Source organism: Schistocerca americana, chromosome 5 (assembly GCF_021461395.2).
Source record: "Schistocerca americana isolate TAMUIC-IGC-003095 chromosome 5, iqSchAmer2.1, whole genome shotgun sequence".
Lineage (NCBI taxonomy): Eukaryota > Metazoa > Arthropoda > Insecta > Orthoptera > Acrididae > Schistocerca > Schistocerca americana.
Window position 1 is genome coordinate 475273266 of NC_060123.1, and position 27975 is coordinate 475301240.

At 41.8% G+C, this 27975-nt stretch overlaps 1 protein-coding gene across 1 annotated transcript in view; it reads right to left on the minus strand.

Annotated features, from left to right (window-relative positions):
* Positions 1–27975, minus strand: part of LOC124615369 (ADAMTS-like protein 4) — a 732241-nt gene that overhangs the window by 129720 nt on the left and 574546 nt on the right. Inside the window, exon 4 of the mRNA XM_047143191.1 lies at positions 13511–13592. Coding sequence (XP_046999147.1) covers positions 13511–13592 — 82 coding nt within the window. The remainder of the gene's footprint in view (positions 1–13510; positions 13593–27975) is intronic.

Here is a 27975-nt window from a genome sequence, read left to right on the forward strand (position 1 = left end):
GTATCTCTGTTATTATTTTAAAATTTTAAATATTTATATTTAATTAGCCTGTAAGTGAGAAATATTGTGTTCTACATACAGAACTTGTCTTTTACTAAGAAAGGGTTACCTTCAGGTCGACCTGATGCGCTTTATGACTTTGGCTTCGGAGATTCTTGATTTTCGCGAGCACTCCTCTTAATGACTAAGCTACCAAGCACGGCTCACCACCCATTCTTTCACACTCTCGCAGTGCCTTTCTGCTACTGATCGAAAATATCCGGACTCCTACTAATGGGCATTAATATGGGTGTGTCAACAATTCGTCTTTACGGCGGCTTGATCCCTGCTGGGGACACTTTCTCTGAGGGCTCTCAATGTCTTTGGAAGAATGACAGCCCATTCTTCCTCAAGAGACGGAAACAGAGAAAGAATGTAGAGCGCTGAGGTCTGGAGCGAAGTCGACGTTCTAACTCATCCCCAAGGTCTTCCGACGGGTTAACACTGGGGTTCTGGGCAGCCAAATCCGTTTCAGGAATGTTTCTGCTTACTACTGCTCAGCAGATACCGTATTATGACTGGATTCACTGTCACGCAGTTGCAGTCATCGTCTCCGGATTCTTCCTGTGTTGTACGTATTACACAATACTGTAAAATGTGTTCATATCCTTCCGCATTTGGCGTTTTCTTAAGCGCAATAATGGTTCACACCCTGATAACGAAGAACATCCACCTAACATATCACCTGCTCCTCCGTACTTCAGTGTTGGCACTACATATGACGGCAGGTAATGTTCTCAAGGCAGCCGCCGAACTTAAACCCTTTCATCGGATTTCCATAGGATATAGCGTGATTCATCGCTCCAAATCACACTTTCCCTGTCATCTACTGTCCAAGGGTGTCACTCGACCTCAAGAGTCACTTATCACTCGGAATGTGTGGCGTATGAGGAGCTGCTCGACCATTGTAACCTTTTCTTTTTGACACCCTATGCACAGTAGGAAGAAAAACATAAATCTACATCTACATGACTACCATGTAAGTCCAACTTCAGTGCCTTGCAGAGGGTTCATCGGACCACATCAGACTGTTTCTCTACCGCTCCACCCTGTAGAGCGCGCGGGAGAAGTGAGTATTTCATCTTGCAGCGCCAGCTCTGATTTCTCTTATTTTATTATGATAATAATATATTATAGACTGGCATAAAAAAATATTTTCTCCTTTTCAAGAGCAAGCTGATGATTGAAATTTCCCAAAAAGTTAGCGCCGCAACGGAAAATGCCTTTGTTTTAATGCCTGCCAGACCAACTCGCGTATCACATATCACATTCGTGACATTCTCCCCCCCCCCCCCCCCCCCCCCCGTTCTTGGAAATTCAGTAATATAGAAATGTAAGTCAGTTAGGAATTAAATAAATAGGAGGTATAGGGAAGCAAAGAAGAAAAGGTTGCAGGAACAATATGAAGAAATCGAAAAAGAAATGTTAGCCGCAAGAACTGTTTCAGCGTACAGAAATGGAAAATAATCTCGGTGTAATTAAAGGCGAGAAGACAGAGCGGATAGGTCGGAGTGCGCTGAAGGCCTCTACGACGGGGAAGTCTTGTCTGATGACGAGCCTGAGGAGGAAATGGAAGTCAATATCGAAAACATAGGGGATCAATTATTACAGTCAGAGTTTAAGATAGCTTTGGAAGACTTGCGATCAAATAAGGCATAAGGGATACATAACATTTCTTCGAAATTTCTGAAATCATTGTGGGAAGTGGCAACCAAGAGACTATTCAAGCAGGTGCGTAGCATCTATTAGTTTTGAAACGTGCTTTCATACTTCAGGAAAAAATCACCCATACAATATCGAAGATAGCAATGACACTTAACTGCAAGAACTGTCGCATAGTCAGCTTAACGGCTCATCTATCCAAACTGCTGACAAGAAGAATGGTAAAAAAACTGACGATATATTAGATGACGATGAGTTTGGCTTTCTGAAAGCTAAGGGGACCAGAGAGGCAGTTCTGGCGTTGTGACTGATAAGGGGAGCAAGGCTGAAGTAACATGAAGTCACATTCGTAGAATCTTCGAGATTGGCAAACCGTTCGAAAATGTAAAATGGTGAAAAGCAGTTCCGAAAGAAGAAGAGTAAGGTGTGGCAAAAAATGGATAATATACAATCTGTACATGGACCAAGAGGGAACAGTAAGAGTGGAAAACCAAGAAAGAAGTGCTCGGATAAAAAAGGGTGAGAGACAGAGATGTAGTCTTTCGCCCCTGCTGTGCAACCTCTTGATTCAGAAGCAAAGAAAAATTACAAGACGTATTGAGTGGAGTGAACACTACAATGAGTACAGAACTCGGATTGAGAGTAAACCGAAGAAAGACGAAAGTAATAAACAGTAGCAGAAATGATCTTACGATAGACTTAACATCAAACCTGCGGGACACGAAGTGGATGAAGTAAAGAAATTCTGCTATCTTGGAAGCAAAATAACAGATGGCAGACGAAGCAAGGAGTACATAAAAATTAGATTAGTACGGGAAAATAGGGCATTCCTGGCCAGGAGATACCTGCTGGTATCGAACCTAAGTCTTAAGCTGAGGGATAAATATGTGAGAACGTACTTTGGGAACACAGCATTTTATGGTAGTGATTCGTGGACTATAGGACAACAAGGAAGGAAGAGAATCGAAGCCTTTAAGATTTGGTGTACAGAATTATGATGATGAAAGTTAAGAAGAAGGGATAGGTTGATATGACATGTGTTACGACATCGAGGAATAACTTTCTTGGTATTAGAAAGAGCTGTGCAGGATGAAAGCTATAGAGGAAGACAAGAGATTGGAATAAATCCAGGAAATAATTGAGGACATATGGTGGCACTGATACTCTGAGATGAAGCGGACAGCACAAAAGAGGAATTTGTAGCGGGCCGCATCAAACGACTCAGAGGACTGATGATCCGAAACAAAACACGCAATCATTGTGTTATCTGTACTGCTGGTACAACATTGGAACTCACAAGTGATTCCTTCCGCAGATTTCAAGCGAGTTTTTTACAATCACTTTCTGCAATGATCGACGGTCCCTATTTGTTCAAAAATGGTTCAAATGGCTCTGAGCACTATGGGACTTAACTTCTGAGGTCATCAGTCCCCTAGAATTTAGAACTATTTAAACCTAACTAACCTAAGGACGTCACACACATCCGTGCCTGAGGCAGGATTCGAACCTGCGACCGTAGCGGTCGCGCGGTTCCAGACTGGTAGCGCCTAGAACCGCTCGGCCACAGTGCCGGCCATTAACTACAGGTTTCACCGTACCGTTCTAACGGACACGTTCTTTGCACGTGCTACACTGATTTCCATGGCTATTTCACGGGATGTGGTTTGCTCTTAGCCGTGACAACTCTACAGAAACGACGCTGCTGTCGCTCGTTAACTGTAGGCCGTCGGCGACTGCATTGTCCGCGGTGAGAGGTATTGTCTTAAATTATGTATTCTCACTCTCTTGACACTGTGGATTTAGGAATATTGAATTCCTTAACGATGTCCGAAACAGAATGTCCCATGCGTCGAGCTCCAATACCATTCCGCTTTCAACGCCTGTAAATTCCGGTAGTACGGCCATTATCACGTCAGACATCCTTTCACGAGAATCACCTGAGTACAAATGACAACTCCGCCAATGAACTGCCTTTTTATACATTGTGTACGCGATTTACCGCCGTGCGTATGTGTGCATATCGCTATCCCATGACTTTTCTGTCACCTCAGTGCACATACGGATGTCCGGGTACTTTTGATCGGCTATAGTACAGTGTCAAGGAAACAAAAGAAAAATTCGGAGTAGGTATTAAAATCCATGGAGAAGAAATAAAAACTTTGAGGTTCGCCAATGACATTGTAATTCTGTCAGACAGAGCAAAGGACTTGGAAGAGCAATTGAACGGAATGAACAGTGTCTTGAAAGGAGGGTATAAGATGAACATCAACAAAATCAAAACGAGGATAATGGAATGTAGTCGAATTAAGTCGGGTGATGCTGAGGGAATTAGCTTAGGAAATGAGACCCTTAAAGTAGTAAAGGAGTTTTGCTATTTGGGGAGCAAAATAACTGAGGATGGTCGAAGTAGAGAGGATATAAAAAGTAGACTGGCAATGGCAAGGAAAGCGTTTCTGAAGAAGAGAAATTTGTTAACATCGAGTATAGATTTAAGTGTCAGGAAGTCGTTTCTGAAAGTATTTGCGTGGAGTGTAGTCATGTATGGAAGTGATACCGGGACAATAAATAGTTTGGACAAGAAGAGAATAGAAGCTTTCGAAATGTGGTGCTACAGAAGAATGCTGAAGATTGGATGGGTAGATCACATAACTAATGAGGAGGTATTGAATAGAATTGGGGAGAAGAGGAGCATGTGGCACAACTTGACAAGAAGAAGGGACCGGATGGTAGGACATGTTCTGAGGCATCAAGGGATCACAAATTTAGTGTTGGAGGGCAGCGTGGAGGGTAAATATCTTAGAGGGAGGCCAAGAGATTAATATACTAAGCAGATTCAGAAGGATGTAGGTTGTCGTAAGTACTGGGAGATGAAGAAACTTGCACAGGATAGGGTAGCAAGGAGAGCTGCATCAAACTAGTCTCAGGACTGAAAACCACAACAACAACAACATTGTACCTTGTGGGACTAGTACCTTTTGGAAGAAAGAGTATTGCGGAGAAATGGCTTAGCCACAGCCTGGAGGTTTGTGCTCTGTTTTGAAACTTCATGATGGTTAAAACAGTACGCCGGATCGTGACCGTAAATGTAAAGTTCCGTTCGAGGTCCGGTGCGTAGCTTTGTTTCAATCTGGCAGGAAGTTTCAAAGCAGCACACACTCCGCTGCAGAGTGAAAGATTTATTCTGAAATAATCCTTAATACCGTAGAAGTCTACCATTAGTCTTCAGGGCACCTGTGATAAAGAAAATTACCATCGTCTGACAAAATAGTTTTGCAAGCACATTCTGGCAAATGATGCGACACTGCAGCCGCCTTTGCTTACTCTGACCTCCAATCGAGTTGACGGCGGAGTGACTAGCGGGCACGCGGCCAAATGGTCGCACTGGCGGTCGATGCGGTGTCGCGACACGCCATATCCAATTGTCGATAATTGAAACGTAGCTGCGGCAATTGGCCTGGCCGTGAGCGCCTTGTGTGAACTAAATTGGTATAATCGTTCCGTTCAGCCAGGCTGCAGTGCGGAGGTCTCTGAACTCCCCTCTGGCCTCGAGGCCGTCTGAATTCTGCCGTATTCCATCAGAGGCGAGGAAGTGCACGAGTTCGTAGTGTTTTTGTTTTGCACGTCGGTATTCCGGTTGCTGTGGGTTTATTTATCGATTGTCACTTTTCATTTGTAGATGTCTGTTGCTATTTGAGTCTTCTTATTGGCCGGCCGCTGGTGGCCGAGCGGTTCTAGGCGCTTCAGTCTGGAACCGCGCTACCGCTACGGTCGCAGGTTCGAATCCTGCCTCGGGCATGGATGTGTGTGATGTCCTTAGGTTAGTTAGGTTTAAGTAGTTTAAGTTCTATGGGACTGATGACCTGAGATGTTAAGTCCCAAAGTGCTCAGAGCCATTTGAACCATTTTTCTTATTGCCATTTTGTCGTGTGGAGGTAGTGATTGAGTTGTGGATGCTATAAAATGAAGTGCCATGTGGAGAGATCGGAACATTTCCGACATATTCTTCTGTAATAGTTCAGTAGAGGGGTGACAGCAGCGGATGCAGCCAGAAACGTTTGCGCCGTTAATGGGGATAATGCCACTGGAAAGAGCACTACAGGAACTTGGTTTTCTCGTTTGAAAGAGGATCGTTTTGACATTAGTGACTCTCCAAGTTCAGGATGACTTTCGGGATTTGATAAAAATCGTTTAAACGCATTAATCCACAATGACTCAGGTCAGTGTACTCGAGAACTGGAAAATTTGATGAATTGAGATCACTCCACCTTCGTGCGACATTTGCATGCAATGGGGAAGATTGAAAAATCGGGTATATGGGTACCGCATGCTCTATGCCAAAATCACAAAAACCAACGGGTGGCCGTATGTGCATCTCTGCTTGCTCGTCATCAGTTGACTCTTGAAAACTTCGACCATTCCTATCGTGTTTCGTTACTAGTGATGAGATCTTTCTTTCTTTCTTTCTTTCTTTTCCTTGTGCCTTTGTCCCCCAATGACACAGGGTCGGGAAAAAAATGGTTCAAATGGGACTTAACTTCTGAGGTCATCAGTCCCCTAGAACTTAGAACTACTTAAACCTAACAAACCTAAGGACATCACACACATCCATGCCCGAGGCAGGATTCGAACCTGCGACTGTAGCGGTCGCGCATTTCCAGACTGCAGCGCCTACAACCGCTCGGCCACCCCGGCCGGCCCAGGTTCGGCAAGGTTAATAGGATTTGGCAAGGTTAATTTAAGGGATGGCCACATGCCCTTCCTGCCGCCACCCCGTACCCCCCGGGATGGAATTAGTGTACCCCATCTGTCTGTGTCTCGTGAACTAGTGGAATAGTGCGAATGTGTTCAGATGTCTGCGAGCCGTGTAACTGAAGCGGGACGTGGGGACCAGCCCGGTATTCACCTAGTGGGATGTGGAAAACCGCCTAAAAACCACATCCAGGCTGGTTGGCACACCGGCCTCCGTCGTTAAGCCGCCGGGCGGATTCGACCCGGGGCCGGCGCGCCTACCGGAGTCCAGGAAGCAGCGCATTAGGGCTCTCGGCTAACCTGGCGGGTCCGTTGCTGGTAATGAGATATGGTGTACTTATACTAACGTAATGAAAAGAAAGCGATTGTTGTGATCAAACAAAGCAGCAACTCCCCCTGCAAAGTCCTGCTAGCATCCGTGATTAATGTTATGCATCTGATGTAACGCCACGGTATGGTGTACTAAGAATTGCATCTCCGAGGTGTAACCGTCACTAATGACATTTACCGTCAACAACTACCTTGCAGACACAATCCGAGAACAACGACCAGGAAGATTGTGTGAACTAATGGTACTTCACCAAAACGCCCGCATGCATTCTGCTAGAGTGACAAAGATCGCTGTACAGGAATTGAGTCTGGAAGTCATTACGCACCCATTTATTCACCTGATCTTCCGCCCTTTCCCGCTCTCTACCGAACAACCTTGATGAAACTTCCTTTCCGGATGAAAATGCGCTCCGAACATGGTTCGATGAGTACTTCGCCTCAAAACCACGTAATTTCTACAGTTGCGGAATCGAAAAGTTACCCTTATGTTGGCCGACTTTGTGAATAGTGAAGGAGAATATATTATAGATGATTAAGGTCTCTGTTATGTATATCTCTAGTGTTCATTGAGCTTATGGGAAAACGTTAGAAACTTATGCACCAACCTAATAATCAAATGGAAAGATTCCAGTTGAATTACATCCTGATAATGAGATTCCGAAGTCAGATGCTGGATTCAAGGCGTACCGTGGGGCAGATATAGTGGCAGCAAATAGGAAGGGTAGGAAGCTGAAGCTGAAAAGAATCATCAGGAAGAATCAGTATGTGAGTTTGATATTGAAATTCTGAGTAATTCTGACGTGCGTTTGAAATTAACTGAGGCTGCAGATACTGCGTTATGGAACAGCAGATAGTTCAATTGAAGAGAAGGGGATGCCTCTCTAAAACGGGAATCTCGGATGGTGGACAAACTAATAGAAGTTCAAGGAATGTAGCTGCGGAGAAACCTTTAATAAAGAAAGAAGAACCTGAACTGACTGGCAAGAGAAGAAAATGCAACAACAGAAGAAAATGCAGCAAGAGAAGAAAATGCAACAATGTTCAAGAAAAGAAAGGTATACGACTGTATACCTTGGAAATTAAACCAATAGGTAGTGTAGGGACTAAGGCAAAGTGGCTGCAGAAAATCTAAAAGGAAATGGTCGTCGGATGGACAGATTCAGCTTACAAATAAGTCAAAACAATTTTTTTTGTGAAATTAAAAACAAATTAGCAAAAATTAAGAATGCATAGGAGTTTCGCTGTTCAATGCAAAGGAATGAGAGTGAGAGAGAGAGAGAGAGAGAGAGAGAGAGAGAGAGAGAGAGAGAGTGTGCGTGTGTGTGTGTGTGTGTGAGAGAGAGAGAGAGAGAGAGAGAGAGAGAGAGAGAGAGAGAGAGAGAGAATTTCGGCACTGACTTTCGACGTTAAATTGACAGGCATATGACAAGAATCCAGGGAACTTGTGTCTAATCTTCACTCTGGTCTTCCCGACGTATATTTCTTATATTTGAACATTTTTCTCACGATAGCATTGTTTGTGATTTCATTTTCCGCATTGTAATCTAACCTGAATTCAGAGTATCAAATGTATTTATCATAAAGAAAATTCTGCAAGGAAACTTTAAGAATGTTCGTTCACCCGAGAGATATCCTACGTGCTATATTCTTGTACACCTATTCCACCAATGAACAGAAAGCTATGAGAGTATCAGCGTATCCAGCCTGTCTATTTCTTGGATGGCTGTCCCCTGCTGCAATCGTTCATGAAGGCAATGCCAGACTATAGCCCTGGTTCCAAATAAATGAGAGTGGTCTGAGAGACATTTCACGTTGATTACTTTTAAGTCAACATCAAGTTAACTCATACTTTCTCAACAAACATAAATTTTTGCTTACATGAATGTGCTTAAGTCCGTGTGTGGATCTGATTGGATATTCATATTTATGTCACCATACACGTTTCTTTTCATTGATGTAAAACATCGTCAGTGGTGGTACTTCCAGTCAGATTTTTTCACATATGAGGAAGCGTCTTTTGCTGACACGCTTTTTAGGAGTTCCTTCGTTTGGTGCCGATGTTTGTAACCTGGTCTTGCGTTGGGTTGTAGCACTGCACATTTTCTGGAGTGGAATACGACGCGTTACAGTAACACCGGTAAGTTGTTGATGTTCGTGGCTAAAGAGCTGTCACTGTAACATGACAGCAGACTGCGGGCGGAAACAAACAAGTACTTACTTCCTGTTGTGAGAGAAACTCGGACAAAAAATTCCAATTTTTTGAAGAAAAAATGTCAATATTTTATGAAATGACTTGTCTAAAACTAAGAAATAAAACATATTAGAGAAAAATTTGACAAACCTTTGAATAATACTCAAAATCATATACAGCAATTGAGATTGCACGGTCTACGTAATCCACCAGACCTATGTGCCCCAGTTGTCTTCAAAATTCTAGGATTCTGAGGAGGAGAGACGCTCAGTAGCTCGGTACGGGCTTTTGTTGAAGTTTCGAGAACATACCTTCACCGAGGAGTCAAACAGTATATTGCTCCCTCTTACGTATATCTCGAGAAGAGACCATGAGGATAAAATCAGAGAGATTAGAGCCCACACAGAGGCATACCGACAATCCTTCTTTCCACGAACAATACGAGACAGGAATAGAAGGGAGAACCGATAGAGGTACTCAAGGTACCCTCCGCCACACACCGTCAGGTGGCTTGCGGAGTATGGATGTAGATGTAGATGTAGAAATATTAACGGGATCTCGTTTGCTGTGTGCAATATGCGGCATCATTCAAAAGTGCCTCATTTGTTTCTCTAATCTATTTTTTACTGTATACTACTCATTTTGCAAAACGTAAGGTCATTGTTTCTTTTCAAAATATTTTCTATCAGTTTTTTACTGGCACTTAAATATTACATCAATGTAACTTTTCATGGGCAAAATGAAGTACTGGACACTTCAGCAGCTGTTCGTGAAATATTTTAGTTTTCCCTGAGATCATTAGTTAAATTTTTCTTAAATTTTTCTCAATTAACATGTTTACTTCGAAGCATTGAAACCCTTTTTTTTACTTGCACAGACGAAATTTAAATACCTCCAATAATGGTAAATAAACAACAGATCTTATGACCACACTAATGAAGATACACACACAAATTTTATTCGCCTTGATAAAATAAGAATACGGTATAATTAATATTTCTGTCGTTTCCATACTGAAATTTCTCGCTAATGGAGAATGTTTAGTGTTTTGAAACTGAATTTTCGTGCTGCTGCGTAGTGTGTACTGTTTTGAAACTCCCTGGCAGATGAAACTCTAAGCTGGGCTGTTACCCGAAGCCGGCACTTTGAGTTGCCCTGGCAGGTCCACTGGTGAATAAGCTATCCCGCACAACTCACAGCATCACTTCCCCCGGCACATCTCTCCTACTTTCAAAACTCAAAGATATTCTCCTGCGTACTTGGCGGGACTAGCACTCCTACTGCAGAGAAATGACCCAGCCACAGCAAGATACGCAGTTCCTTAATTCTAATCTGCTAGGAAGCTACGTTCACATTACTGATACGTTAATGACTGCCTTCTCTGGCCAATAACAAAGTAACGTAAATTTCAGGGCAGTGATCAGGGTTACTGGGTTTCATATTTGCACAATATTTTTGTAAATATGTATCTATTTTCTTCAGGTGCGCTGTCAGTAACGACAGATGAGCTATCTGCAAACCACCAATGAAATATAGGATGGATGTTGAATTTTTGCAGTACTCTGTTAATTTCAATAAGGCTTTGAAGACTTGCAATCAAATAAAGCAGACGAGTTAAATAAAATTCGTTCGGAATTTCTGAGACCATTGGTGGAAGTGGCAAGCAAGCTACTGTTCTGTTTGGTGCGTAGTGTCTTTGAGACTGATGACGGAAAAATATTACCGACACCATCCTGAGGACAGAAAGAACAAATAAGTGCGAGAGCCATCGCATAATTAGCTTAGCGGCTCACGAATCCAAGCTGCTGAAAAGAATAGCATACATAAAAATGGAAAAAACTGAGGATCTGTTAGTTGACAATAAGTTTGGCTTTCGGACAGGTAAAGGTACAAGAGAGGCCGTTCTGACGCTGCGATTTATAATAGGAACAAGACCTAATAACACATGACGGACCAACCAAGGAGGACACGAAAAGCAGAGTAGCATAGGCAAATAGCGCAATCCAGATCACCAAAAGTCTGTTATTATCATACGTAGGCCTTAATTTGAGGAAGAAATTTCTGAGAATGTACCTTTGGAGTACACCATAGCGGTAATGAATCATGATCTGAAGGAAAATCTGAAAAGAAGAAAATAGAAGCGTTTCAGATGTGCTGCTGCAAAAGCATGTTGAAAATTAGATGGACTGATAAGGAATGAGGAGAAGAAAGGAACATACGGAAAACACTGCAAGACGAAGGACAGGATGTTCGAACAAGTGTTATACTACAGCGGATGACTTCCATGGTAAGTTAGAGAGTTGCACCTTGACGTTAGAGCACCAAGATGCATGTCATGATAGTTTTTGGTCGGTCTGTCAGTCAAGTGACCAATGTTAGAATCACACGAAAAACTGCTCACAAGAGATCACCATAAGCGCTTACTCAATTTTAAACAGTTTTTGTCGATGACAGATATGAGGGTGCGTTGTGTGCAGAATTTGTAAATATTTCGAATCGTACATTTTTAAGTGATGTATAACATACTAAAGCTATTCGGAAGACAATGTTAATTTTATGCCAAGCAATATCCTGTATTTTTTTAAAACTAGCTATAGAACGTGACGGTAAAGCCATACTTCGTCGGTCAAGTACCAACCTGTACCTTGAAACAGAAGGAGGTCTTTTAACAAGAAACGTGCAATATTTGCAAATTAAATAAATTTAGTTAATTTCTTAACAATTTTACTTGTCTTGAAAATGGAAATCTGTGTTAGTTACCAATGGCTTATGTTTCAGAATGTATCTAGCTTTTAACTGGTTGTTGATAACACTTATGTTTAATTTGGTTTCACTTACTGATTATTGGTCTGTAACAAAGTAAAAATGTAGCATACACATGACCAAATACATTATTTACAAGATTTTCTCGACAGCAACGCTTTTGAATTTCAATCAAATATTTCTTTCTAGACGCATGACCACGTTGTACTTTGGAACATGATTTCATATTTGGATAAACCTTATTTTTCCGGGGTAATTTTTATAATTTCTGAAAAATAATGCAGCACGTAAAAAGCGAATGCCATCATTTAAAAGCGGAACAATGAAATATATTAAAATTCTGTTGCAGGGATGGTTAGAGGCGGAATTCTGAAAACTCTAACCTACAAGGGGAACCTGTAGAGGGTAAGAATTCGTACGGGAAGACAGAGACTGGAATGTTCCCGACAAATAATTAAGGACGTAGTGTGAAAATGCCACTCTCAGATAAAGAGGATGTCACAAGAGAGGAATTCGTGGCAGGCCGCGTAGAACCCAAAAACAAAATTCCACTTTTCCTTAGACCTCGATGTCGTATGAATAATCTGCTTCTCAAGTATTCTCTTGTAAGTTTCAAACGTTCTCTCTTACTAAACAAGGTTGTACAGCGATTAAGACAGTCAACTCGTAATTGAGAGAGAAGCTCAGATATAGGTGTTCCATGGTTTCCGTGAATTTTTTAAAAAGAGCGCGCGGACAGTTTCTTTGAAATGGCCATGGCAGAATCGCTGACTGGTCTCTGGCATACCACAGCTTGGGCTTCGTCCCGTCCCTCTTCCTCTTCCGTTGAAGGTGGTACTGTCGTTTCACTATTCCTAATGTTTTTGTTACAGGAAACATTGAGAAGCGTCGTAGTCCTTTGCCGAATCGCTAAAATCATGAAAACAGGGAGGTGGCGGTAGTGCAAATCTTCGTCGCACAGTTATCATGTGCAATAGAAGGCATAAAGGACATAGATGACATTACAAACTTTAAAAGTTGCTGTATGGACAATGACGAAGCAGAAATACGACATAGTCTCGTTGAAGGACGCATGTCGGCATTTTCATAAACCTGATTTAGGTAAATCACAGCAAATCTAAACATATTAATTCTTACAGTGCCTTACAGTCAAAACCGACTGCAAGCTAGAACAGCTATCGGTTTTTGCTAGGCAATTTGCGTCTTGCCTCTAACAGATTCGAAGAGGCAATGCCAGTCTTTGCGTTGCGGAAAACAACTGAACTGACTAAGAATGTGATGTGGTCTGTCAAAGCATACAGTTGGCTGAAAAGTAGTCAATAAGAGGGCAAGGTGCAAAGCTATCAGTCTGGCAGTGAAAGAATATACTTTATAGGTTAAAAATACATGGAGTTTTCGGCATAGTGCACTTTAAGGTGCAAAGTTTTTCCTTGAGTTGATTCCATTCCGAAGTGCGATAGTGGATTGCTAGGAAAACACTCGTCTACAGAAGACACATCAAATTATTTGAGTAAAAATATTGCGAGAGTGGGCAGAATAAAGGATGGAAGCTTATGGTAAATATCCCAAGAATTATTATGCCCAATCGCTCGTTGTTCCAAGTACTGACTTTTTAGGGAACAAAAGACGTCGCATTACATGAGTAAAATAGTGCGGTACATTTTAATGATGACATAATTAATGAACTGTGCAAAATCATCTCTTACGTTAATAGCACCGTATACCATCAAAAGATATTTGTTAGAAATTCATGTATCATTTAGTGAATTTTCTTACCTGGAATGGGTGGAACAGGATCAACCTTCATCGGCAGCATATATTCGTATTTAATTCCCGGGTTTGGTTCTTGATAGATGATCTGTGAACAAATAATGCATCATTTATAATACCAGTATTCGTGCAAATTTTTCTGCATTATAATATTTCGACAAATATGAGATTTCATGTAAATGCAAACAAAATAAATGTTTTGGATTTGTCGGAGAAGATTATAAGTCAGCGAACTCTCGTAGGAGCGTTTACAAAAAGAAGAAGAGTAGTTTGTGCGTCATTTGTTACGCCGTTCCCAATGGTGCTGAACCTATATTTATGAAAGTGTTGGGAATGAGGAAGAACAAATTTGAAATAGCTAGACGACATCAAAAGAGGACCGTAATGTCATAATGTCATTACATGGCTAGCTATTTAGAAGGATCATGTGTGAGAGAATCATCTGAGAGCTCAAATTAGGGCTGAAGAACAAGATACTGGATGATGTTGAAAACGATTACATCCAAATTGAAACTGTCGCTCTGAAACGTAGTGGATGCTACGTTATATGAAACTCTCTGACAATAAAATTACGTATCGGACTGAAATTCGACCAATGCCCTCTGCTTCTGCTGGCGAAGCTCATTCGAACTGAAGAGTTGATGTGTCAGTCCATCTCCTACTTTTCCAACTTCACGGGAGTTTTGCGTATGGTAAATGAAATTTGATATTGCCAGAATGAAGCGCGCGATGTGTTTGAAACACAGATTCTCATTCACAAATGTCTTGATCGCATTTGGTAAATGAGACGTGATAAAAAACCAGTATCTTGTGCCTTCAGCTTTCGCGTCCTTTTTTTTTTTTTTTTTTTTTTTTTTTACAGCGCTGGTGAAGGATCTTGCAACAATAGAGTATTTGGCGACTGGACTTGCTTGCCCGTTATCTTGACTTAAACCCCATCCAGCAGGTGTGGGATGCGTTGGGGAGAGGTGTTGAAGCACGCCAACATTCACCAAAGACCACGCAGCAGCTGTCAACCGAGCTGGTGGACGAATGGAAAGCCCTACTACCCCAATAACTGCTTAACATGCTTGTAGCCAGCCACCATGGGAGCACGTTGCAGAGCACGCTTCACAGTCTTTAGTGATGGAATGCCGTATTAAAAACCATGTCATGCTCTTTGTAATGTCCAGGGGACCTTCAAAAATCGAGGTGACCCCAGTGTAATTAATCAAATGAAACAACATGGTTTTCGAAACCTTTCCAAGACTCTATCATCTATGATGTATATACGCAAACTGAAGCGACCCATGAAAATTTTTACCAAGGCCGGCATTCGAACCCGATTCTCCTGCTGACTAACAGATGCACTAGTCACTACGCCATCCTGGCACAGTGGTTTTGCACAACTGCACGGACTACCCTAGAGGGAATAGCAACTGGGCTGAAGCGTGAGTAGGAATGTGGAGATTAGATTAGATTAGATTAATTATTAATTCCATAGACCCACAAAAGAGGGGATCCTCCTGGGTGTGGAACATGTCAGATAAACACATTACAAAAATGTGATTAGAAAAACTTGAGTTTCATTAATTTTAATGATCTTCAGGCAATAAACAGTAAAATTATGTACATAAATTAAAATTAAACTTCTAATATTTACAGGCTTAATACTTACATCTGCTTTCATTAAATCCATCATTCACACAGTAGCTAGTTACTTGGCTATTACAACCAAGTGTTGTTAAAAATTAAAGTAAATTATTCATTTCAATGATCCTCAGCTAAGAACAGTCAAATTATGTACAAGATTTAAAATTAAACTTCCACTATTTACAGACTTAATACTTACATCTGCTTTCCATACATCCATCATTCACACAGTAGGTAGTTACTTGGCTGTTACAACCAAGTATTGTCATTAATTAAAGTATAATAAATATTCAGTAAAAGGGTCTACTGCACTTGTTGAGAAATTCATGGAGGAAATAGAAGGAGTTGGTCACCAAAAATTCTTTTAAATTACGTTTAAATTGTGCCTTGTCTGAAACCAAAGTCTTTATGGTTGCTGGTAACTTATTGAAAATATGCGTTGCTGAAGACTGGACTCCTTTCTGGGCAAGAGTGACTGATTTTAAATCTTTACGTACATTGTTCTGATTCCTAGTATTCATACTGTGTACTAAGCAGTTAGTTGGAAAAAGAGATCTATTATTTACAACAAACTTCATTAGTATGCCCAATTCTTTGAACAGGTTTCGACATGATGCTCTTGGATTTACACTGCACACTACTCATATGCTTCAGTACTATAAAAAATTTCTCGGTTTGTGGAGTTACCCTAAAATATGATATCATATGACATAGTGGAGTGAAAATAAGCAAAATATGCCAGTTTTTTATATTTATATCTCCTATGTCTGACATCATTCACACAGACTTGTTTAGGTGCTTTAGCAGTTTGTCAGTATGTGTGGATTGAGGAGGGAGGTGTGTTAAGGTCGTCTGTGCAGTTGCGGAAAGCCAGTGTGCCAGGGTGGCGTAGTGGTTAGCGCATATGCCTAGTCATCGCGAGATCCAGTTTCGAATCCAAGCTTTACTAAAAATTTTCGTTTTGTCGCTTCAGTCTGCATATACCGGGTGATCAAAAAGTCATTATAAATTTGAAAACTTAATAAACCACGGAATAACGTAGATAGAGAGGGGTTTTAGTAGAACGGAAATGCAGGATGGCGCTCCACCCCATATCGCTAGACGCGTCGAAGATCTCTTGTGCGTGTCATTTGGTGATGATCGTGTGCTCAGCCGCCACTTTCGTCATGCTTGGCCTCCCAGGTCCCTAGGGTCCCCAGACCTCAGTCCGTCCGATTATTGGCTTTGGGGTTACCTGAAGTCGCAAGTGTATCGTGATCGACCGACATGCCTAGGGATGCTGAAAGACAACATCCGACCCGACGCCAATGCCTCACCATAACTCCGGACATGCTTTACAGTGCTGTTCACAACATTATTCCTCGACTACAGCTACTGTTGAGGAATGATAGTGGACATATTGAGCATTTCCTGTAAAGAACATCATCTTTGCTTTGTCTTACTTTGTTATGCTAATTATTGCTATTCTGATCAGGTGAAGCGCCATCTCTCGGACATTTTTTGAACTTTTGCATTTTTTTAGTTCTAATAAAACCCCATGTCATTCCAAGCATGTGTGTCAATTTGTACCTCTCTATCTACATTATTCAGTGATTTGTTCAGTTTTCCAATTTACACTGACTTTTTGATCACCCGGTATATAGTGTAATTATTGTATTTGGAAAAAGTGTCATTTTTGTTCGTCTCAATGTGTGTTTCTTTCAGTTACCTTCTGTACTATACTGTAGCAGTTCTTTTTATGTACGTTCCAAGTTCCATCGAGCTATGTTACTGGGCAGTGACACATCACGCGCAGGTCTCTTTCGTCCTCAAGTTTTGCGCACCTATTTACGTGGTGAAAAGCGGTTTTCGAACAGTTCGTGACAGACTAGCTGTTCATGTCCGTGAGACGGGTGCAGTCCGCAGTCCGCAGTCCGGAAACAGGTTGCAGCCGAGCTGTGGTGTAAGCACTTTACGCCGAGCCGACCGGCTACAGGCAAGCCGTCCAGCTCTTCGCGGACGCCGACGCTCCGCTGACGGCGGGGCATAAGTCTGCCTAACGACCCGGAAAAAAGCACCGCGGGCGCGCCTGTGGCGGACGTCCAAACAGCGGAGCGACAGCGGCGCCTGTGCCTGTCCCGGTTCCTCTGTGCGCCTTTGTGGACGCCTTTTTTGCCGCAACCTCTTGCCTGTGTGGTGGGGAGGAGGCGCTGGGGAAAGGAGGGGAGCGGGGAAAATCACAGCAGCTCGGCTCCACTCTCACTGGAAAGCCTCATAAGGTTTACTGCGCCATTTGGTTGACTTTTACGACCGTTCTCTTCTATTCGCTGAGTGCTGAAGACGGAACAATGGGTGCAACTGAACCCACCGATACATACGTACGAAAACCGAAAGATAACAGAATACTGACGATATTTCTATGTTGCCTTTTTCTGTTTTTTTGATGTTATTGTGTCAGACTGATCTATACCGAAACGCGAGTCCTGGGCTTGGGTGGAAGGCGCCAATTTGGTTGTGAGTAGCAGAAACCAACGAATTAGAATATTCAAATCTTAGATGTAATGTCATACTGGTATGTACCGTAGCCCGAAGTCCAGGTTAAAAAAAAAAAAAAAAAAAAAAAAGGTGGTAGTTTGGTCATTGGTTGGCAGAGCGGTGTCGTACGCTGCAGTTAATCTGAACACATATAGCTCCATTCTTATCCGTCATCTATCAGAGATCATTGGAAAGGCGGAAAGTTCCACGGGACTGGAAGAAGGCCCAGGTCGTAGCAATCTATATAAAGGGTAGAAAATCGGATGCACATAATTACCGGCCAATTTCACTGACATCGATTTGTTGTAGAATCATGGAACATATTTTGTGTTCAGACATAATGACCTTTCTAGACACTGAGAAGCTCATCTACAGAAACCAGCACGGTTTTAGGAAACAGCGGTCATGCGAGACACAGCTGGCCCTCTTTGTGTATCATATACAACAGGCTCTAGATACCGGCTCCCAGATTGATGCCATATTTCTCGAATTTCGGAAGGCGTTCGACTCAGTTCCGCAACGTCGCTTGCTACAGAAAGTGCGCGTTTACGGTCTATCCATTGACATATGCGGTTGGATAGAAAGTTTTCTAACAGACAGGGAGCAGTATATCGTCCTCAACGGGGTGACTTCAACAGAAACAAGAGTAACTTCAGATGTGCCCCAGGGCAGCGTAATAGGTCCTCTGCTATTTACATAAACGATCTGGTTCATGGTATTGACAGCGGCCTTAGACTCTTTGCCGCTGATGCTGTAGTCTATAGGAAAGTACTATCACAAGAAAGTAGTGAACTAACCAATGAGGATTTGCAGAAAATAAATGCATGGTGTAAAGACTGGCAGTTATCTCTCAATATTAGTAAGTGTAACCTACTGCGTATAACAAGGCGAAAATCCCCATTAATGTATGAGTATAAAATAAATGATCAGTCTTTGGAAGCGGTAACATCCGTCAAGTATCTGGGTGTGACTATTCGAAATGCTCTCAAATGGAATGATCAGATTACACAAGTAACGGATAAGGCGAACTGTAGATTGCGGTTTATTGGTACAATCCGGAAGCGATGCAGTCCTTCAACAAAGGAAATAGCTGACAATACGTTAGTTCGTCCAGTCTTAGAGTATTGTTCGTCTAAATGGGACCCTTACCAGCTGGGTCTGATTCAAGAGATTGAGAAGGTCCAAAGAAGAGCGGCAAGATTCGTGACTGGTACATTTAGCCATCGCGAGAGCGTTACAAATCTCATAGAAAGTTTGAAGTGGGACACACTTGCAGATAGACGACGCCCTAAACAGAAGGGGCTGCTCACTGAATTCCGAAATCCAATCTTCACTGTAGAGGATGTAGAGCATATATTATTACCACCAATTTTCAAATCGCGCAATGATCATCATTCAAAGATAAGGTAAATAAGAGTTCGCACTGAGGAGTTCAGACAGTCGTTCCTCCCTCGTGGGATCCGCGACTGGAACAGAGGGGGGGGGGGGGGGGGGGGGAATATGACTTACGCGCGAATTGTGCCCTCCGCCACACACCGCTTGGTGGCTAGCGGAGTATATATCTAGATGTAGAACACTCTACCACATATCATTTCACGTCTCTTCGAATTGGTTAATTTACACCAGCGGTCGCCCCTAATGCCTCTAACATGGCGGCAAGAACATTATTGGCATGATACAATAATGCAGTGCCTGTGTTGTTCAGAAGTACGATGCAATGTTCCTTCGAACATGCATGGATGTTCCAAGGAACAGGCATTACTGCAACTACGGCTGTTGCCAACATCGACAACCATCAGTTGCATAATGGAATGAAAACAATGAAAATTATTTGCATAACTGAATGACAACTATGGATCACGACTCGAATCCGGATTTCCCGCTCATCGCGTCGCTTTCCATTAGGCTATCCGAGTACGACTCATGTGCAGATCCCAAACGTCCATATGCCGTCAACCATGTGCCTATAACGTGCACTCACACATCCATTACGTATGTTCCTGTACAGGGGAAACATTTTAATTGTAAATCGCATGTAAGTTCGAGGGAATGTTGCATCGTGCTTCTGAACAACACAGGCACTTTAATACGTATTATCCGTCGACACCAGGCAAGCGACTTTCATTTAAAATGTCTCTCCGTATGGGAATATAGATAATATATGTCCGAGTGCAGGCTGAAGACCTATGGTTGACGAATTACGGAACATTGGGTCTGGCCATGGAGCATCCACATTCGCTACTGTGAGTAAATTTCATGTATATTGGCGTGAGTACTGTATTTGTTTACATCGTTTCTTTGCATATATTGGTTGTTTACGACTTTCAGTCTGATACTGTTCCGCACTCAGGGTCGCCACAAGCTATGGAGGAAAAGATGGTACAGTATACCGCAAACCAGCGTACGGCTTTTGACGGAGCAGAGAAGTAATCTCCTCCCATCCTCTTTACTTTATGCCACGAATATTTCATTCGCTGGTGGTGCGCAGGAAAATTTGAGTGTCTCAGACTTTACCGTCATTAATAATTTTAATCATTTTGTGCCCCACAGTTGTCTTATTAAGACACACCCGTTTATGTTCTAAATGAACACCTTAAGCTGACACTGAACGTTCACTAACAGGCTACAAAGAGACCGGTGTCACGACTAAAAATATCTAATCGCATTTTAGAATTTTGTATGGCGATTAGATACAGTCAAGTTCGGCTTTCCGAAAGATAAGTGCCCCAGGGATGTAGTTTTGACGTTGCGTTTGCTAATTGAAGCAAGGAAAAGCAAGAGACGTTCGCAGGATTTTTAGATCTATAAAAAAATTTTCAACGATGTAAAACGGTGCCCGATGCTGGAAAATGTGAGAAAAACGGTAAAGAGCTGTAGGGAAAGATGGATAGTATAAATATGTACAGGAACAAATAGAGAACAATAAGCATGGAAGACCAAGAAAGAAGTGCTCGTATTTAGAAGGGTGTATGACAGGGATGCAGTCTTTCGCTCTCACTGTTCAATGTGTACATCGAAGAAGAAAGTCTGGGTGGAAAGAGAACAATGATAATATGTGCTGATGACATTGCCATCCTCAATTAAAGTAAAGAAGAACTACAGGACCTATAGAATGTAATGTACAGAGATGAATACAGGATGAGGGTGAGACGAAGAGAGACGAAAGTAATGAGGAGTAGCAGAAATGAGCTTAGCGATAAATTTAATATCAAAATTGGTCATCACGAAGTAGCTGAAGTGAAGGACTTTGCTACCTTGGCAGCAAAATAACACCTGGCGGACGAAGTGAGGAGCACATAAAAAGTAGACTAGCGCAAACACAGAAGGCATTCCTGGCCGAAAGAAACTTACTAGTATCAGAAATAGGTCTTAATTTGAGGACTAGGTCCATGAGAATATATTTGTCGAGCAAGGCAGTCTATGGAGTGAATTGTGGACTCTGTAAATCGGAGGAGACCTGAAGTTTTGGGGTGTGATGCTATAGAAGGATATTGAAAATCAGGAGGACTGATAAGATAAGAAATGACGACGTTCTTCGAAGGATCAGTGAGGAAAGGAACACGTGGATGACACGGATGAAGAGAACAGACAAGATGATAGGAGTTAAGACATCAGTTAAAAATTTCGAGATGTCCGTTTAGAAGAAAACCGGTTTGGAGTAATTAACATACCTGAAATGCGCCTGTGATGGTTTTTATTAACATTTATCATCGTTAATGATAAGTGCTGTGAATATTGTGCACCACTCGTCGAAAATGAGTGGTTTATTTATCAGAACATATTCCGGGACTACACAATCCCATTATCAAGTTCTTAATGTTTGTATACCATCAGGCAACGTCGAAAGTAGAAAGCAAGCATGGAAAATTGGCTCCAAAAATTGATATTGGGATAATGCAGCCCCGAAACATGTTGTGTTAAACAACTCTCTCATTTTCGACAACTGTTGCGTAGTGTTCTCGGTGCTGATTCGTGATACAGTTGTTCTATGACACTGCAACAGATTAATTACGACAGGCGTTATTAAAATAGCTGCTTAGAATCCTGTTGCAGAAAGAAATAGTCACCACCAGCATTTGGCCAACAAGTAATGAAAAGGTGTAGGTCTAACGTTCCTGATCACAAGAACGTACCGAGGAAGACGTGGATGACGTTTCTGTGGGGGCGCATCTGGGGAAATGAATGCGGAAGGGAAAAAGAAACGTGGGGGGCGGGGGTGGGGTCGAAAGAGAAGGAGGAGATAAAATGAAGAAGAAAAAGAAGAAGAAAAAGGGAAGGTTACAAGGACTCTAAAATGGTAAGGGGCTAGAGATGTGTGAACGAGATTGTCGATGCGATCTGGCTAATTAAGCTATGCTTCGAAATGTGGAGTGGCAGAATAAATTGCTATTGACAACACATGAAACATATTATTTTATAAAATGGTTGTAAAAAAACTCGAACTTCCAAAATCAACTACTGTTGGCGTCTATTTATTATTTTTTAGTCCATTTTTTGATAAGTAGGACTGCTGATGATTTTTGTTGCTAACCGGTTATCTCATTACTCTTGTGTCTGATTTTGGTGCTAACTTTGAATTTAATTTAAAGAAGAAAGTATATATGTGACAGTGTTGAGCAATAGGTCCGTAACACATACCTTTCCCTGGTACAGAGTAGTTTGTTTCAAGTTTTCGGCAGCTAGGGGGAGCCGGTCTCGTTATGCCAAGTGCGCGAACGCAACGAACCTATCCGACCTTGGGTTGCGTATGTAATGACCTCCACGTCGACAATATATCAAACCTAAAGTGATGTCCAAAATGTGTAGTACTTTCTCACACTGTACGTTCACGGTTGTCATCTGCCGGATCTAGATGCTACGTCCCGATGCCCTTCGTTGCTATTCGTGAGCAGAAGACTACATGCAGCCAAAGGATGCTACGATTCCTGCCTTCTCTGGAATATTCAACCTCGAAATTTCAAGAGTAAGTATTTCCGTATTACACAACGCTAATGTTTCACTTATGTGCGTTGTTATCATATAATCGCACTTCCTTAACAAATCTGTCATAAATCGCGCAATAATTCTCTGTATCATTTCTATCTGTTTCGCTAATCCATGTTGGTGAAATCCCAGAGTGAAGAGTAATATCCGGCAATTGGGCAGACTGAGGCTGTTGTAAGAGCTTCTGTTCATGAAAGAACTACATTTAGAGCCTTCTTCTGAATCTGAAACTTTCCTGACAGATTAAAACTGTATGCCGGACCGAGACTCGAACTCGGGATCTTTGCCTTTCGCGGGCAAGTGCTCTCCCAACTGAGCCACCCAAATACGACTCAAAACCCGTCCTCACAGCTTTAATTCCGCCAGCACCTCGTCTCCTACCTTGCAAACTTCACAGAAACTCTTTCTCCCAGGAATGCTAGTTCTGCATGGCTCGCAGAAGAGCTTCTGTGAAGTTTGGAAGGTAGGAGACGATGTACTGGTGGAATTAAAGCTGTGAGGACGGGTCGTGAGTCGTGCTTGGGTAGCTCAGTTGGTAGAGCAGTTGCCCACGAAAGGCAAAGTTCCCGAGTTCGAGTCTCGGTACGGCATACAGTTTTAATCTGCCTGGAAAGTTTCATATCAGCGCATGTTCCGCTGTAGAGCGAAAATCTCATTCTACTTCTGAATCTGTCTGACACTTGCCTTCTTCACAACTAATTTTATATGGTCCTATCAATCCGGCTTGATTTAGGTTGTATTTGACGGTTGTGACTGCTTTCACGGATTGTTCGGTGACAGAGTCATCAGTACTGTGTAATTTCCACGCAACAGATTATGGTTGCTAACGCCGACAACTAGTTCATCTACATCTAGATAGATACTTTGCAAGCCACTATACGGTGCATGGCGTGGCGTTGCGTGGCAGTCTTTGGACCAAGACTCGATCTTCTGTAACAGCCTAGCAAATGAAAAGGATATACACTGATCAGCCAAAACATTAAGACCACCATCCACCGCGACGTTCGATGCCGCCTGGAGGTGTTGCGGGCACGTTAACTCGGTAGCAAGAGTATGTAAGCGGAGCAGACACGGACGGGGGATCACCCTGGCGAAAATAGGGCTGAAAATGGGGAAATCCATAGAGATAAGAGACTTTGACATAGAGCAGATTATTATAGATTATTATTAGATAGAGCTTGTGAACAAGTATCTCGAAAACTGGTCGAATGTTCACATGTTACTCTCGTGAGCATCTACGGAAAGAGACAGAAGGACAGTGAAACTACCACTAGACGCTAGCTGGACCCTTCACAGAACGTGGGGTTCGGATACTTGTCTGGTGTGTAAAGTAGTTTAGATGGTGAACTGCGGCTTCTCTGCCGAAAGAGCACAATGCTGGTGCACGCACAAGTGTTTCGGAGCACACCGTTCACCGAAGTTTGTTGAACATGGAGCTATGCAGCTGACCACCCTTACGTGTTGGCATGTTGACACACGACATCGTCAATTACGATTTCAGTGGGAACGGGACCATCGGGATTCCACCGTCGGCCAATGGAAACGTGTCGGGTCTTCGGTTGAACCACATTTTTGCTACACTGGGTCGATGGTCGTCTCTACAAACGCCGCCATCGAAGTGAACGGCGGCTCGAAACGTGCAGCACACCGCGGACGCATACTGGTGGGAGCAGTGTTATTTATGAGAAATATTCTCCTGCGCTTGCGTGGGACCTGCTGTCGTAATCGAAGACACGCCAACATCTGCGAGCCTCCTGTATGTCTTCTTGCTTGACGTTTTCCCCGTCTGCAATGTCATCTTTCTGCAGTGTAATTGTTCGTGTCTAGGTGCGAGATCTGTGGTACAATGGTTTGACGAGCATTATGATGAATTCAACGTTGATGTACCTGCGACCAAATTAGCCTGATGTAAATCGTATGGAACCATTATGGGTCGCTATGGGCGCCATCACCATGTACGCAAATCAGCGGCCCGTTATTTACGCGAATTACGTGGCCTATGCGTAGACATATAATGCCACATACCATCACAAACCTACCAACGAACTGTGGGATCCGTGATACGCAGAATCGGTAATGTATTTCGTATCAGAGACGAACAAGAAAGCTATTAAGCAGGTGGTCATATTGTTTTGGCTCATAAGAGAAATAAGACAGAACGCCATTTTCGGTACTGTACCAGATATAAGCAACATAAGTAAGAGGTCTCTTTGCAGTATCTAGGAAGAATGTTGAAGGATATGCAAGATGAAACTGTCACACAATGTCGGCCGGAGGATAACAAATTCCATGCAGTGTTTCATTGAAAAAGGGTGTAAATTTGCAACGTATCTACGAAGACACCCACAATGCACTACTCTGGTTTTATTAATGAAAGTGGAATGCCTGAAGAGACGCAGTATTTGTAAGACGAACGTTTCACCTCGTGACAGGTTTGCTTAGTCAGCAAGTACGGTGGGAAACATTTTAAGAAAGACGCCGTGTATCATTTGAAGGGCGACTTTTTAAACACCGACAGTGTGTTGTTGGCAGGAGCTCTGAGGGAACTTGATAGCCACGTCCTCGCTCTTCCAACACTGGTAATACGCAATGGGTACCACGATATACTAAGGGGCATTACACGTATTCAGCCATATAAAGGAAATTGTCTTTTGACTAAATGAAACAGGAAGGGCGAACGTCAAAATACAGGTATGGGTGAACAGCGAGTAGGTACCGAACGAATCGATGTTTTTATGAAACTGCATGTAACTCACGATGCAACAGAACAACATAAACCCTGTCAGATGGTGATAAAAATATGATCTAGATTAATTTTGTATTAAGGCATATTTATCATTAACAGTTCAAGTGAACTATTGCTAATAATTTACTCATCGTTGCAAGCAATTCGTTTTAGTGCAGGTATCGTCTTCGTTTAAGCTAGCTAATGTTCTGTAGCAATCTTATGCAAGGCCTCTGTTTTCTGTACAACTACTTGCCGTAAGTAGTGCTCTTGCACAGTAACAATTGTGACCATCAACGCAATCCCGCATTGTTTGCGTATTCCCTGTTTTGTTAGATTCTATTGAGGACAGCCTGAGTGTAATAGCTTATGATATTGACTATCAGTCCGAAACTCCATTATCTAAAGGTTTCTTTAGAAGTTCCTATGACGTCTTTCTTTTTAAATAGTCGAGAATACATGACGTTTCAAGAACAGAGAAATTGATGCGGAATCTAGTCTAATTACTTTTCATCCCATATAAACTTTCCATGAAATCATAATAAAATTTTGTCTTTTCTACTTTGATGGAAACTCTGCAATAGAAATTATTGCTTTATCTCTAGGTATATGTGTAGTGATTGTTGGATTCTAATTTAAATTTTTAGCCTACTGGAAATAGCCCTATGTTTTACTTCAGTACAAAATTCGCAGCTATTTGTCTCGAAGCTACCTGCAACACTGAAAATTTGTAACGCACGTATGTTGAATACATTAATAAAGAAAGGACGTCTCACCATTTAATTTGCTCTGATGATGGAAAACAATTTCTGAGCCATAAATTTATTCCCGAGTAAAATACACATTTTCGTCTTTAAATTAAATTCGAAGTTAGCAACAAGATCAGCCATAGAATTGTGACACAACCACTCAGCATAAAAATCAATAATTATAAGGGGATTGAAACAAATTATAATGCAAGTTGCTGGATTTAAAGGATTAAGGAGTTTTTCGTAACAATATTTACACAATATTATGTGTCATGGTAGCCATAACAGCTATTTTCCGCAATACCCAGAAGGGGAAACGGCTAGGAAACTTAATAATGAAGTCTGTCTTCACTGCCTTTTCAGTAGCTTATTGGCTTAGAGGATTGACTCCACAAATGCGCGTGTCCAAGCACAGCTTCATCACCAGGGCTTCAATTGGTTATCGAAGAACCTCAATAAGATATCAACAGGACAGAAATGTAAATTTGTGGGAGGTTACAGTGGACACACAGTTAAACCTGCGATGTTGTTATAGTACATACACAGAACTACAGAAAAATATACACGGACTTGTTAGAAGTCACATTATATGTCTGAATATTATTGAATTCTATTGTACATGACTTAGCAAAGAAGTAACTTTACACATGATGTTTACAGTAGCATAAGAACATATTGAGTTTTCAAAGGGTACTAAACGATTCAAAGAACATCGCAAGCTGAATGGATTCAGTTACATGACACATGTACTCAATTACACTACACGAAAGTAAACAGCATGTGGAAATTACTTCACTCAATGCACGCCATCTGCTTTGTTCTTTAATGCTTGTAGGGTCACCTTAAAAAAACTGTATGTGTGTAATATTTTATTATATCAAGGATCGTTTAAAATTACAGTGTTCACATTACATTACTGGTTTCAACAAGTGATCGCCACCTTCAGGTGTGATTAAATCGCTGACAGGTTTGTCAATATCCATAAGAATTCCAGTTAAGCATTCTGAACATCATGTGGTTTTATAAAATATGTCAATGAAGTGTATATCATACCATCACATATTAAAAGGGATTAAGCGATCTTGAATGTAATAAATTATTATATAAAAATTTAAAAGGTTGCATACTTTCGTTTGGCAATGAGTCAAATAAAAAGAAACTGTGTATGTTCATATCTAGTGCCAATAGCAAGTGGAAGTTAATTCAATACGCTATCATATACAACAGAAATAAGCAAAATTCACGGAACTGCTGTACATTTAAACAAAATTTGCTTATATTTTTCTGTAATTCTTTGTAAGTTTTGCCACAAATTCGCAAATTTCACTTAAGAACACACAACATCGACGTACAGATACGCGTTTCTGCGGTGCTTGCATAGCAGTAATGGTCTTTCGATAATTAGCTGAACCCCTGGTGATGAAACTCCGCTATGAAATGAAGATTGGCAAGTTAACGCGCTACAGAAAAGACTAGACTGACTTTTTTATTTCGTTTTCTACAATAGGTTGTATCTCCGGTCAGATATTACGACAGCAAGTCATAAAGCACTGACTGTCACCTCGAGAAAATAAAGTTAAGTAAATACGTTTTGTTTACTGGCAGGCACATATCTGCAGTCTGATATAAAGCACCGTAGTGCGCTGCCAGCAGATTCGAAACAAAATGTCAAACTCCATCTCCTCTTTATTAATAGGCAGCTGCAATTTGCTCTGAACCCAGTAGCAGTGTGTTACAGTACTATGGCGCGGGGATTTCAATACATATCAGAACTGCAAACGCGTGCCTACAAAGAAACAAAACTTAACCCCATACCTTTATTTTTGCAGGTTGATAAATTAAAACATATTGGCTACTACTCGTAAAAA